This window comes from Lepidochelys olivacea (genome assembly GCF_965140295.1).
Source record: "Lepidochelys olivacea isolate rLepOli2 genome assembly, chromosome: 6".
NCBI lineage: Eukaryota > Metazoa > Chordata > Testudines > Cheloniidae > Lepidochelys > Lepidochelys olivacea.
The window spans coordinates 86,169,265-86,182,690 of record NC_140416.1 but is presented as its reverse complement, the minus strand read 5'-3'; the positions used below and the strand labels follow the sequence as shown (position 1 = coordinate 86,182,690).

The 13,426-nt window shown below is 48.8% G+C and overlaps 1 protein-coding gene across 2 annotated transcripts in view; it reads left to right on the top strand.

Annotated features, from left to right (window-relative positions):
* LTBP2 (latent transforming growth factor beta binding protein 2) overlaps positions 1–13,426 on the top strand; it is a 128,523-nt gene that overhangs the window by 18,663 nt on the left and 96,434 nt on the right. For both annotated transcript variants that reach the window (XM_084632417.1, XM_084632416.1), the window contains exon 3: positions 6,193–6,436. In XM_084632417.1, coding sequence (XP_084488543.1) covers positions 6,193–6,436 — 244 coding nt within the window. The remainder of the gene's footprint in view (positions 1–6,192; positions 6,437–13,426) is intronic.

Sequence of the window (13,426 nt, the reverse complement as noted above, 5' to 3'; positions counted from 1 at the left end):
ATCCAGGTTTTTTCACCCCCCCCCAACAAACCCACTCTCCTGCTGGTAATAGCTTATCTAAAGTGACCACTCTACTTACAATGTGTATGATAATCAAGGTGGGCCATTTCCAGCACAAATCCAGGGTTTAACAAGAACGTCTGGGTGAGGGGGGGTTAGGAAAAAACAAGGGGAAATAGGTTACCTTGCATAATGACTTAGCCACTCCCAGTCTCTATTCAAGCCTAAGTTAATTGTATCCAATTTGCAAATGAATTCCAATTCAACAGTTTCTCGCTGGAGTCTGGATTTGAAGTTTTTTTGTTGTAATATCGCAACTTTCATGTCTGTAATCGCGTGACCAGAGAGATTGAAGTGTTCTCCGACTGGTTTATGAATGTTATAATTCTTGACATCTGATTTGTGTCCATTTATTCTTTTACATAGAGACTGTCCAGTTTGATCAATGTACATGGCAGAGGGGCATTGCTGGCACATGATGGCATATATCACATTGGTGGATGTGCAGGTGAACGAGCCTCTGATAGTGTGGCTGATGTTATTAGGCCTTGTGATGGTGTCCCCTGAATAGATATGTGGGCACAGTTGGCAACGGGCTTTGTTGCAAGGATAGGTTCCTGGGTTAGTGGTTCTGTTGTGTGGTATGTGGTTGCTGGTGAGTATTTGCTTCAGGTTGGGGGGCTGTCTGTAGGCAAGGACTGGCCTGTCTCCCAAGATTTGTGAGAGTGTTGGGTCATCCTTCAGGATAGGTTGTAGATCCTTAATAATGCGTTGGAGGGGTTTTAGTTGGGGGCTGAAGGTGACGGCTAGTGGCGTTCTGTTATTTTCTTTGTTAGGCCTGTCCTGTAGTAGGTGACTTCTGGGAACTCTTCTGGCTCTATCAATCTGTTTCTTCACTTCCGCAGGTGGGTATTGTAGTTGTAAGAATGCTTGATAGAGATCTTGTAGGTGTTTGTCTCTGTCTGAGGGGTTGGAGCAAATGCGGTTGTATCGCGGAGCTTGGCTGTAGACGATGGATCGTGTGGTGTGGTCAGGGTGAAAGCTGGAGGCATGTAGGTAGGAATAGCGGTCAGTAGGTTTCCGGTATAGGGTGGTGTTTATATGACCATCGTTTATTAGCACTGTAGTGTCCAGGAAGGTTTGGGGGGGTGGGGGGGTGAGAAAACCTGGATTTGTGCTGGAAATAGCCCAACTTGATTATCATACACATTGTAAGGAGAGTGATCACTTTAGATAAGCTATTACCAGCAGGAGAGTGGGGTGGGGGAGGTATTTTTTCATGCTTTGTGTGTATAGAAAGATCTTCTACGCTTTCCACAGTATGCATCCGATGAAGTGAGCTGTAGCTCACGAAAGCTCATGCTCAAATAAATTGGTTAGTCTCTAAGGTGCCACAAGTACTCCTTTTCTTTATAAGGACACTGTTAACATGGGGAGGCCTGACAGGGGATGGTAAATCTCAGGCAGGCCTTAGAGCAAAACCTTTCTCTCCTTGAAGCTAAACTAATGGTTCTGCTGTGTAAACATTGCTTGGTCCCCAGCAACCTCCCTCCCCAATGCTGTTCTGCTGGAGTTTGGGTTGCTGGGGACACTCAGGCTGATATTTTTAAAGCTGCCTAGGGGACCCTGGCATCCTGTTCCCATTCATTTCCCAGCCATAATGTGTTTTTGTTTAATTTTTGATCTCCTGATCTTGTACATGGAGCAAATTGGGGGCTCTATCCAGATGGAAATGCAACCAGAGACAATGTGTCTGTGAGAAAGGAGGGGGGAGGAGCTTCTGTTTATGTCTAAAAGCCATAGGTTGGGTCTCAGCATTGGGACAGGAGAGAGGGTATGGCCAGAATGTTGCCCCTGTTCTTTGAGGATCTAATGCCTGTAACATACCAAGCACAGGTGTCAGAGTAGCAGCCGTGTTAGTCTGGATCCGCAAAAAGAAAAGGAGGACTTGTGGCACCTTAGCGACTAACCCATTTATTTGAGCATAAGCTTTTGTGAGCTACAGCTCACTTCATCGGATGCATTCAGTGGAAAATACAGTGGGGAGATTTTATATACACAGAGAACATGAAACAATGACTGTTACCATAGACACTGTAACGAGAGTGATCAGGTAAGGTGAGCTATTACCAGCAGGAGAGCGGGGGAGGGGAGGAACCTTTTGTAGTGATAATCAAGGTGGGCAATTTCCAGCAGTTGACAAGAACGTCTGAGGAACGGTGGGTGGGGGGAGAGGGGGAATAAGCATGGGGAAATAGTTTTACTTTGTGTAATGACCCATCCACTTCCAGTCTTTATTCAAGCCTAAATTAATTGTATCCAGTTTGCAAATTAATGCCAATTCAGCAGTCTCTCCTTGGAGTCTGTTTTTGAAGTTTTTTTGTTGAAGAATTGCCGCTTTTAGGTCTGTAATCGAGTGACCGGAGAGATTGAAGTGTTCTCCGACTGGTTTTTGAATGTTATCATTCTTGACGTCTGATTTGTGTCCATTTATTCGTTTACGTAGAGACTGTCCAGTTTGACCAATGTACATGGCAGAGGGGCATTGCTGGCACATGACGGCATATATCACATTGGTAGACGTGCAGGTGAAGGAACCTCTGATAGTGTGGCTCATGTGATTAGGCCCTATGATGGTGTCCCCTGAATAGATATGTGGACACAGTTGGCAACGGGCTTTGTTGCAAGGTTCCTTTTCTTTATACCAAGCACAGTGATTTTCTCCCTTCTCCAGCTCACAGTTTTCCAGGGATTTTTGTTCTTCATTATCTGTGTATATGACTGAATCCAGATCTTGGACAAAATTCTCTGGCCATGTGACTTTTTCCAGTCTTGGGGGTTGAAATACAATGGGGAAAAAATGAAATTTCCTGAGACTCAAAGGCTGGGAAGATGCAGAAACATGCAAGTATCTAATTCTGGGACACCTGGACACTTCCTGATAAACTGAGAATTGGGGATGGGGGTGAGCGAGTTTTAAGTTATGGGACGAAGTTTGCAACCACTTGGAATGTTCCTTAGTTCCTACCCAGACAGATCAGCAAACCAAGCTATATGCAGAGCATCCTAAGCTACGGGACTCTTAAGGGCTTTGTCCTCAGTGAAGTGCAGCAAGGGAATGAAGATGAGGATAGTTCTTTGTACAATGCTCAATCCCAGCACCCACTCTGACTCCTTCTTCCTTGTCCTAAATCCTCATGGCCCCACTCCTCTCCACTCATTCCTAGCTGAGCAATCCTTTTGCCATCCCCGACGGGCACCTTTACCCAACCACAATTGTTACGCTGTCCCACAACCACCTCGTCACAGCCTCTCCATAGTGTAGCTGTGGAACTCTCCCAAGAATTGCCCTCTGCCCCACCACCAACCCCCAGAACCGCTTTGGGAATTGGGCTACTTGCCCAAAGTAGGGGAGAGGGTGTTCAGCAAATGTAGATGTGGAAGTGAGGGAGGCAGTTTGATAGGAGGACAGAAAAAAAGTGGGATTGTCTGCCTTGTCTCCACCTTAAGGAACAAGTCCCTGCCGTTCCATGGGATGACAGCACTAGCTGGTCAGGTACAGGGTGGGTGACGGGGACTCCCTTCTGAACTTAGCCTTTTACATTTCTAAAACACACTTTTAATTTGGGCCTCCGGGGCTTAATTAACAACTATAGGTTGCAATGTTGTGAGGCTGGGCTTAGGGTTGAGGCACTTGGGCTGAGTCTCAGAGGATCTGGGATTGGTTCTGGTTCTTCCACAGACTCCCTGTGTGAACTGGGGCAAGTGATTTAATCTCCGTGTGCCTCAGTTTTCCCTTTGTAAAATGGAGACATGCAAGGGGCGGGGGGAGAAAGTACTCTTGGCTATTCAGACTGTGTGCTCTTTGGGGCAGGGACTCTCTCTCACTAGGGGTATTTCTTCACTGCAGATTTAGCCTGGGCAAGTTACCTCTGCAATGAAGAGTTATCATATGTGTTTTGTACAGCTTCTGGCACAGTGGGGCCCTGATCTCAATTGGGAACCTGTAGGTGCTAGAACGGGGTGGGCAAACTTTTTGGCCTGAGGGCCACATCTGGGTATGGAAATTGTATGGTGGGTCATGAATGCTCATGAAATTGGGGGTTGGAGTGCAGGAGGGCTCCAGCTAGGGGTGCAGGCTGAGGTAGGGCTGGGGATGAAGGGTTGGGGGTGCAGGAGGGTGCTCTGGGCTGGGACCGAGGGGTTTGGAGGGCAGGAGGGGGGGATCAGGGCTGGGGCAGGAGGTTGGGGTGCAGGAGAGGGCCGGGGGGCAGGCTCCGGGTGGCACTTACCTCAAGCAGCTCCCAGGAACAGTGGCATATCCCCCCTCTGGCTCCTACCCCAAGGCACAGCGGAATTCTTGCCTAACTGGGACCCTGGTTGTGCTCTGGGATCTGCACTGATGGCCAATTCACTTCACAGAGGGGGTGTAATTCCAGTTGTTGGCTTTAGCCTATACAACCCTAAGTGGTTTGTGTTCTGCCCATCCCTGAGACCTGCCTCTCTCCCAGTACAGTAACACAGCGGTCAAGGTCAACTTAAGTAACCATGCCAACATGCCCGTGATCTCCCTGGGAAGGGGCTGGTGGCAGGTCATTTTCAGACAGGACCCATCCCCACTGCTCTGATAGGGCTGTAGGGCCTTTCTGTTCTGAATTCTGGGGGAGGAGGTATTTGGGAGTGAGTCAAGCTGGGTGAGGAGATGGCATGTGTGGTCAGGTTTGTAAACATTTTCTTTGTCCATGTGCCTTTAGTGATGAACTGGCGCTTGCATACCAGTGATGAGTGTTGTATGGGAACCCGAACAGAAGGGAGGTGTATTAAAAGTCTACTTAGCTATTTGAGAACATGGCTGGTATGTCAGAATGCCTTAGACACCCGTCCCTTCTGCTTGGCTCATGGAGGAACTACACAATCTAAAATAACCGTGATAGAAATGTTCACTGCACATTTCAGCCCCCACAGAAAGGGTCCATTTCAGCTCAGGTTGAGCCGCAGGTGAAAGTTGAATTGTTCTTGCATTATCCAAACAGGTTCCCCTAGACCTAAAATCCGAACCCTCCGGTGGGGCTTCTGTTGGTTGGGGCTTCCTTTCCGTTAAGGGAGATGCTTCCATTTGGTCTTCTTTAGCCACGAGCCATGTAGCTGTTGTCCAGTGGAGAATGACTAACTTGGTCCCACTGAAGTGAACTGTGATTTCCTGACTATTACTGACTGGATTATAAACCCAATTTGGCTCCTCTTAACTTGGGAAGCATTAGGGCCTCCAGCATGTAATTAATGACACTTTCCTCTCAGAGTCAGAGCTGAAGCTGATGTGCTGTAATTAGGAACACACACAGGCTGTGAGAATGATTTGGGCATGAAGTTAATGAACTGTAAGTCCCTGTAACTGCTGAGGAATTTGGGCATGGTGACTTCAGAATTAGCTGGCAGGGGAAGGGTAGGAATGTTTCAGAGAGGACAAGAGAGCTCAGAGGGATCGGGGAGGGGATCCATAAAATATAACCATGAAATAGAATAATAAAGCAATATCATAAAATGAAACCTAATACAACAACTCCCAAGGGATCCCAGAGCCATATTGTCCTCCGCCTCCCACTTCCCTTCTCCAATTCCTCCCTGTGCTATTGCAGCTCCTGTTCTCAGCTTAATTGAGACCTTCTTCTTGCAATGAGCTCTCTGTGGGGATCAGGGCACTGGATTGTAAGCTTTTCTAAGCCCATTGCTGCTCTCACTTGTACCAAAGTAATTCAGGAGTAGCCCCTTTGTGTTCAATGGAGGGATGAGTAGCAGCTCTCAGCTCTCTCTCTTGTAGATCATATTCGTGATCCATGGTAATCACAGTACTGAGACTTTCACCTCCAGGGTGCTGGTTCCAGTCTAGCCCAGAGCTGTAGCAACCCAAAAAGATGTGACCTGTGTGAAATGTCAGTCTGACCTTCCTCTTCACCCCAGTCTTAGCAGTTCACCTGCCCTTAGGAGTTGACTGAGGGAAGGGAAGGGTCTCTCCTGAAGCTGGGATTTAGCCAAGGGCTGGTGGGGAAGGGAAGCCTCCTTTAACTGTCTGTGTCAGGGGTGGGACAAGTTGTGTTATCCCACTCCTTAAACTGCAACTGTGTGGAGAGGGCAACATGGGCCTGTTGCACTGGGAGCATGTATCTCTGTTCACTCCTTTCCATGTCCCTCCAGCCGTCTGTGACCCTCCATGCCAGAACAAGGGATCCTGCAGCCGACCCCAGCTCTGCATCTGCCGCTCAGGTTTCCAGGGTGCCCAATGTGAAGAGATCGTTCCAGAACGAGCATACCATCCTCCTGGCTCTGTGGCAGCCCTCCAGCCCCCAGCAGGCTCCCTTCCGAAGAGGGCTGGCAGTGCAGAGAGAGAAGGCTCACCCAGAGGGGCCCAGACACCTATCCTGCAGCAACCACGAGCTGGGTAAGTCACCCCAGTTATCAACAGGAACCAGATTCCCTTGACAAATGAAAATTAACCCCAGGGTTTGTGCTGTGCTGGGCCAGGCCCTGCTTCCATTCCAGGCCCCAAGCTCTCATTCCCGAGGCCCGGCCAGTGCCCTAGGGAACAGTGCTCTGCTTTGCTATGCAGAAGATCTAGCTTCCTTTCCAAGTCATAGGCTCTTCCTTGGGGCGATTAGAGCTGCAGAGTACTGGTGCAGGGGCGATTGCCCTGAATCCACTCTAAAGCAGAACTAGGTTTGTCTCCATCACCGTCTCCTGGTTCCTGGGAACAGGTGCGACTGTGGGGAAGAGCCTGTGGTGGAGTGTTCACCCCACACTGGTCCAGGAAGGGTTAATGAGACTGAGAAGGAGCCAGATAAGCACATAGGCCACACCTGAGAGGAACTAGGTGGCCTAAGTAGCCACAGACTGAGGAAGGAGCCCAGTGAGAAGGAACAGGCGGGGCTAGTGTAAAGCCAGGAAATTGACAGCAGAAAAAGGGCTGCAGTGAGGGAGCCTCCAGCCACTCTGGTTGTTAATGAGGGAGGGAGGGAAGGAAGGAAGGAAAGCCAAGGGGGGAGAGCAGAAACCTCAGGAGACTGAGGCCCTGAAGAAGGGATTTATCCAGAAGGGTGGTGGAGTGAAAGCCTGAGAGAGGTGGAGTAGGAAAAGGCTCAGGGAAGTGGTAGCAAGGTGGGACATTGCAGACCTTGGCTGCTGATTAGAGGGTCCCTAAGCTGGAAGCTGGGCCCGGGTTCCCCTACCAGCCACTGGGGAAGTGGCACAGTCAGAGCAGTGGATTTGCAGCCTGCCTGGGACTGTTCATCCTGTGGGACTTTGATACCCCCATAAGGGGAAAGCACAAAGTGACCTGGCCAGACGGCCAAGCCATGAAGAGAGAGCATCCTGAGTCTAGGGTGACCAGATGAAATGGAGAAAATATCGGGACACATGGGGGAAGCAAAAAAAAAAAGCGGCTGGAGTTGCCAAAGCAAAAAACCACGCCGGAGTGGCCAAAGCCGCAATATCAGGACAAATGGTGTCCCGACCGTGCATCAGTCAGGACATGAGACAAAGACCTAAAAATCGGGACAGTCCCAATTTTATGGGGACATCTGGTCACCCTACCTGAGTCAGAGAGAGAGAGAGAGAGGTGGCAGGGTGTATGAGCGAGCAACAGAAGGGAGCGTCAGACTTGGAAGGAACTAATCTTCAGGGCAGCCAGGAGGAGGCGCTCTCGTGGTGAATGTATCCCAGGACAGAGCCTCCCCAAGGTTTAATAGTGTCGTCCTTTGTCCAGTTCAGTAGCATCTTTAATGGTCTCAGCCAGGAAGACAGGCTGGTGGCTTTTTGTGTGTCCAAGCAACACCCCCAGCTAAGAATATTGGTTAGAGTTGTGCTATTATATGCAGAGAAGAGCACAGGTACTCGGGATAGTATACAAATGTACGCAGGCGTTTCCAAGGTGCCTATCATCATAGATCCTAGGAGCAAAGGGTTGGTGTAACTGTTACACACTTAAATTACACGACTGTATACAGTTCTTATATATCGTAGTGTAATATAGTAGGTGCATGGGCATCTGGTGCAGGATTATTATGCTTAGGTAACTCTGCAGCTTTTGTTTATTTGATACTGTGTCTAAGCGAGACTAACCCCCTTCTAGATTGAGTACTGTGTGGTAAGGGCTCAAGGTGGTTGTTGTTTCTTTGTTTCTTGTGTGTTAAAAGTAGCTCATTGGCTACAGCCCAGTTCCCTCTAAACCAAGCTGTAATCTACCCCATTGCTCGTATTTTGTAAGTCCCACTGTAAGTGTAGGCTTTTTCTCTTGTAAAAAGGGTGGTCATACACTTCCCAGCTACTTCTGGGAATATTCCAAAAAAGTATCTCTTTGTTGTTTTGTATATTTGCAGAGTGGGGGTACCTCCTAGAGTAACGTAATGGGTGGGAGTTTTGCAGGATCCATATCAGTGTTCTTCTGTAAGTGTTTATGGATGTCTGAGCAAAGTGCTTGGCTTTGTGTCCAGCTCCAGAAAGCATGCCTGCATCCTACCTGTGTCCTCTCCAGCGGGTTTGTTTCTGTGGAGGCTGCAAGATGACCCTTTCCCCAGCACTTTGAGGAGAGCATTTCATTCTTGTCACTATTATCGCTTTCATATACGTGCATCTTATACAATTGCAATAGCTGGAGATTCCCTATGGCCAATGCTGACTGCTACCTGCAGCTGGCTCTTCCTCCAGGGTGAGGCGCCCACCATTTCCCTGGGAGATTATTCCACCACCTAATGCATCTCCTTGTTAGGCAATATGAAGTGGTCCTTGCATGTGCCATGGTCTGTACTGATGTTCAGTCCTTCAACCTGGGGTCTTTCACAGAAATCTAGTAAATGACTGATTGCAGGTGACTGCAAAGCTTGTTATGGTGATGCAGCTTCCCAAGGCTGTAAAACTGACTCTAATACTGTCCGGAGCTTCCCAGGCTGGGCCTGTAACCCCAGAGAAGCTGAAGCAAATAAATCAACCGTTGTTTGTTTAGCAAAGCCAAGTTCTGCTTGTGGGGTGTTGCTCATGTCCAGTGAGTCGAGCCATATCCCTCAACAACTGGCTTGCCAGCACCCTTGGTTCAGAGAGAAGATATGGAAAACATCTTAGGAGGGTCAGGAGTGAGGGGCCACTGCTGGTTCCATGTCATAGATATTGTGAGGCAGCTCTGAGATTCAAAACACAGTGTCAGCCCCAAAAGTTCCAGCACAAGGTTATTGGTAATGAGGGGAGCTCAAGCAAGAGCAGGGGTTTGTAAACTTTGAAGTCCAATCCTCACTACAGGAAATGCCAGGACACGAAACCAATCTTCAGACCGATTCTCACTGCAGGGTTTCCACTACTCTAAGGTGTATTATTTGTATCTAGTAGTTGTATTACCGTAGTGCCTTGGAACCCCAGTCATGGACCAGGACCCCGGAGTGTTAGGTGCTCTACAAACACAGAACAGAAAGCTGATCCCTTCACCAAAGAGCTTGCCATCTAAATAGGGATGCGGCAACCTTTGGGTGCAAGGGTTTTTGAAGTAGTTCTTGACACATAGGCAGTGAGCCTCTTCTCATGTTGTTCAAAAACTATCTGCACCAAATATGTCCATTCTCACAGGAGGATGGACTGGTTTTAGACCATTTTCTGACCTCTCCTGTCACTAGCTGGCTGGGTTGCTGCCGCACTAACATGCTGGCTGTCAATGTAGGTCTGTAAGGAAAGAGTTTTCAGTTTCAATCTGGTGCTGCCTTGTTAGCAGTGTCCAGGGTGTTCAGTGTTGTCTTTTCCTTCTGTGTGGTGAATCCTGCCCCACTGCTGTGGCATACAGGAAGGGCTTTGTGAGGTACCCCAAGGAGAGGTCTCTGCTTACAGGGCAGATTCCCTCACAGGCCCCAGGTGGTGATTATAAATTCTGACTGGCTGTGTTGCAGAGTTGAATAGCGAGTGCCCAGTTATGTCTCTGGGCTGTACTGGGGGGGGTGGATTCTAGCTGTCATCCTAAAACAACTGGCTGGTGTTGAAATGAGGAGAGAAACCTCACTCACCACCGAGCCCATGGAGCTGGCTCTTGCAGCTTTTCGCAGTGTCAGTGCTGGTGCTGCCCATTTCCTTTGCTGGTTACTTCAGTTTGACCTTGGATGTGCTGGAATTGTCTGCTCTGTACTGGTGTCCTGGCCTCGGCTACTCTACCATGGTGACGGCTCCGTCGGGGTTCCCTTCAGGACATGCCCCAAACAGGTACAGAGCTTGATAAGGAGAGATGGCAAATTCCTTTTCATCAGGCCCTTTAGCGAAAGTTAGAGCCCAGTTGCCCCCAAGGGTGGTTATAGGCCTGTCTGAGATGAATGATGCTGACTGCGATCTAACTACGGGGATTAGCCTCACTTGCACATTTGGTCTCCGGTTAATGAGCCTTGGGAAGTTGTTGGAGGAGCCCACGTAACCGCAGTCCTGACCCCCAGTTTTTGTGGGCTCCTGTTTTTGTGGTTGACTGCAGTGGCTGATGCCAACAGCTGTCCTGGCAAAGAGCAAGGATGGAGTTGTGGAAACACTGTTTTTTGGGATGGAAACCTGCCCTTCAGCTGCCTGTTCTTATGGACAAGCTCCTAGTGAACGTGCCCAGACTGCTGGTCACCTCACACCTCAAGGTCATAGCATGGGAAACAGGTGCAGTGATTTCTGGGGACCAGGCCTTAGCATGCGTCCCTATTGAGTGCTCCCTGAGAGAGTCTGGAAATTGTGACCCCAACACTTCTGAGAATATATTATTTATGTGTATTACCATAGACCCTAGGTGCGCTAGTCGTGGACCAGGACCCCGCTGTCCTTGACCCTGTACAAACATAGCACAAAAAGACAGCCTGCCCCAGAGAGCTCACAAGCTAAATATAAGATGAGAAATGGATACAGACTGAGGAGGTAGAACAAAGACACGAGACCCTGTTGGTCAGCTTGAGAGGCTGTGTACTATCGCAGTTATACCCCCAGCCTCAGTAAGAGGTAACTGTCCTGAACTGAGGGGATTAGAAACCCTTTGACAGACAGACAAAAGGTTTGGTAGATCAGGTGAGTTCTGGGGTAGGGTTTCCATCTGCGACTGGCAACTGTTGGAAACAGGGTGCTGGACTAGATGGACCAATGGGTTGGCCTAGTATGGCAATCCTTGGTACTTCTTTGAGTGAGGTAAGGGTCCCAGGGAGATTGGGGTCCCAGTGATTGAGGGCAGTGGTACATCAATGGGTAATCCAAGGAGTGACTCCCGGTGATAGCCATCTGCATCCTTGATTGGAGTCTGATCAATGAGGTAAAGCTGACATGAGCTAGGCAAAGGCTCAGATGATGTCTTGAAGGCTGAGCCCTTGTTCCCAAAAGCCCCCTGTTGTGAACTGGAGACAGCAATGTTCTCTAGGATAAAGGCCTTTCCCCTCTTCACACTCACTGGCATCAAGTATGTTTGGAGTTAAATTGTAAAATCATCTCCTAATTCCCATACCTGGGAGAAAATTCTGTCCACATCAGGGGTAATCACATTTACCCACATCTGCTGCAGAGGGGAAGTTGCATATTGGCCTCAACCTTGAGTGTCCTCCACTATTCCCTAATGGAACCCATCCCTGCCCTGTCAGGACAATCTTCCACGGCTTTCACTGAATCCTTGGCTTCCCCACACTGCTTATTACTGTACTCCCTTCCCCTGGAGGCTAGGGGAGAGTCCATGTTTCTGCATGTCTGGTGTTCCCATACTTGAAGACACATGCTTCTGGGAGAAGGAGGTGGGTTTTGAATTCCTGTGCTGTTTTCAGGATTGGTGGGACCAGAGCCCCCGTTACCAAAATTCAGACTGGGAAAGAGTTGGCGCTTTCCATGCCCCTTTATTACACGCCATGTTTGGCAGAGGTTCAAAGCTGGTAGTGGGCTGGAGGCAGCCACAGGGAGCTCGTCCTGTACAGTGTGAGAGCTGGGAGGCATGGGAGTGGCACCCTTTGACATGTTGAGTGCTAGAGAGGAGTATTCTGGGCTTGTCAGTGACTGGGAAGCATTGCCCTTCTGGCCTGGCCTAGTCACAGATCCTCTGTTGGCGCCACACTAGCCTGAATCCCTGCCCAGAGAGAAGGGAGGTCCTGACAGTCCGCCGGGCAGGCGGAGCTGCACCTTGGCTCAGAAGGCAAACTAAATGGAAACAGTTCAGTTTTTCTACTTTTGAAGTAAACAAACAGTAATTCTTTGGATAAGAAGAAGCTGCAGGGAATATGACCCCTGCCCCTCCCCCAGGAATGGCCTGCTGCCCTGCAACCACTTGCATGTTAATTCCAGGTCAGTGTGTGAGGAGGAGGCCCCCGTTGCTGGGACCACAGGAAGTTGCTTCTGTGGGAACGCGGTGCATAAATCTGTATCCAGAATCTGTCTGGTGGGCTCCTGCTGCCCAAATGACACATGTGCTGGACTGTGGCTGTATAGCAAGCAAGGAAGGGCTACTGGGACCTGCAGAGCAGTTTCCCAGCAGCCCAGGCATGGGAATAGGAAAGAGCTCTGTTTTAAGGTGCTTAGACACTGCATGGACATCTTGCTGGAGCTGAACTGTGGAGCCTAGAGAGCTGCCTCTGGGAGGACTTTGTTTTGACAAGGTAGTTGTTAGGAGCATGCTTGGTGTTTCAGACCTAGAGGTGTGGAGGAGGACTTATTCGCAACACCCTCACTTCAGTGGCACTTCTTCTTGGCCCTGCCTTCTCCCCAGCACTCACGAGACACCTGAGGGGAAAGAGTGAAGGTTCTGTCTCTACCTGTGCTCTCTGTGTTGGGGTTAGGAATACCAGCTGTAGGGAGCAAAATTTATGGTAGGATCTCGAATGAGGGGAGAAAGGCGAGTGCAGCTGGGGTTGGTGGTGGGGAATGTGTATTTTTCTCCCTCTAAAAACTAATTGAAATAATCTGTGATTGTTAAATTTCACCATAACAACACAACAAACCTAGAGATGGGTTCCAATTCTGAAGGCGAACAAAGGGCTAGAACACTTATTTGAAAAGAAAACTTAGATTAGGTGGAGGGGAGCCTGCAACAATCTTCAGATTTCTCATGGAAATTACAGACTGTGGCTCAAAGGCAGCCTCTAATAACCAGAAATTTAGAATCCCACCTTGGTAAAAAGAGTCAACTGGTCCAGGACTAGCAGATAAGATGGCTGTCAAGTTTTGAGACCCAGCTGGCTTTAGAAGATGCCACCCCAAAAGAAAATTAGACCTTCTGAAAAAGTAAAATCCTAATTTTTTTCAAAATAACATCTCTAAAACCTTTTGTCCAGTTAACCCTGAATTTACACATTCAGGATTAGAATGGACACTTTCTTGCAACCTTAACTATGGTGTTGCCACTGCTGAGTGTCCATAACTATTTGTTAAATAATACAGTACACAGAGTGCCAACTGGAATTTCTTATTTAGC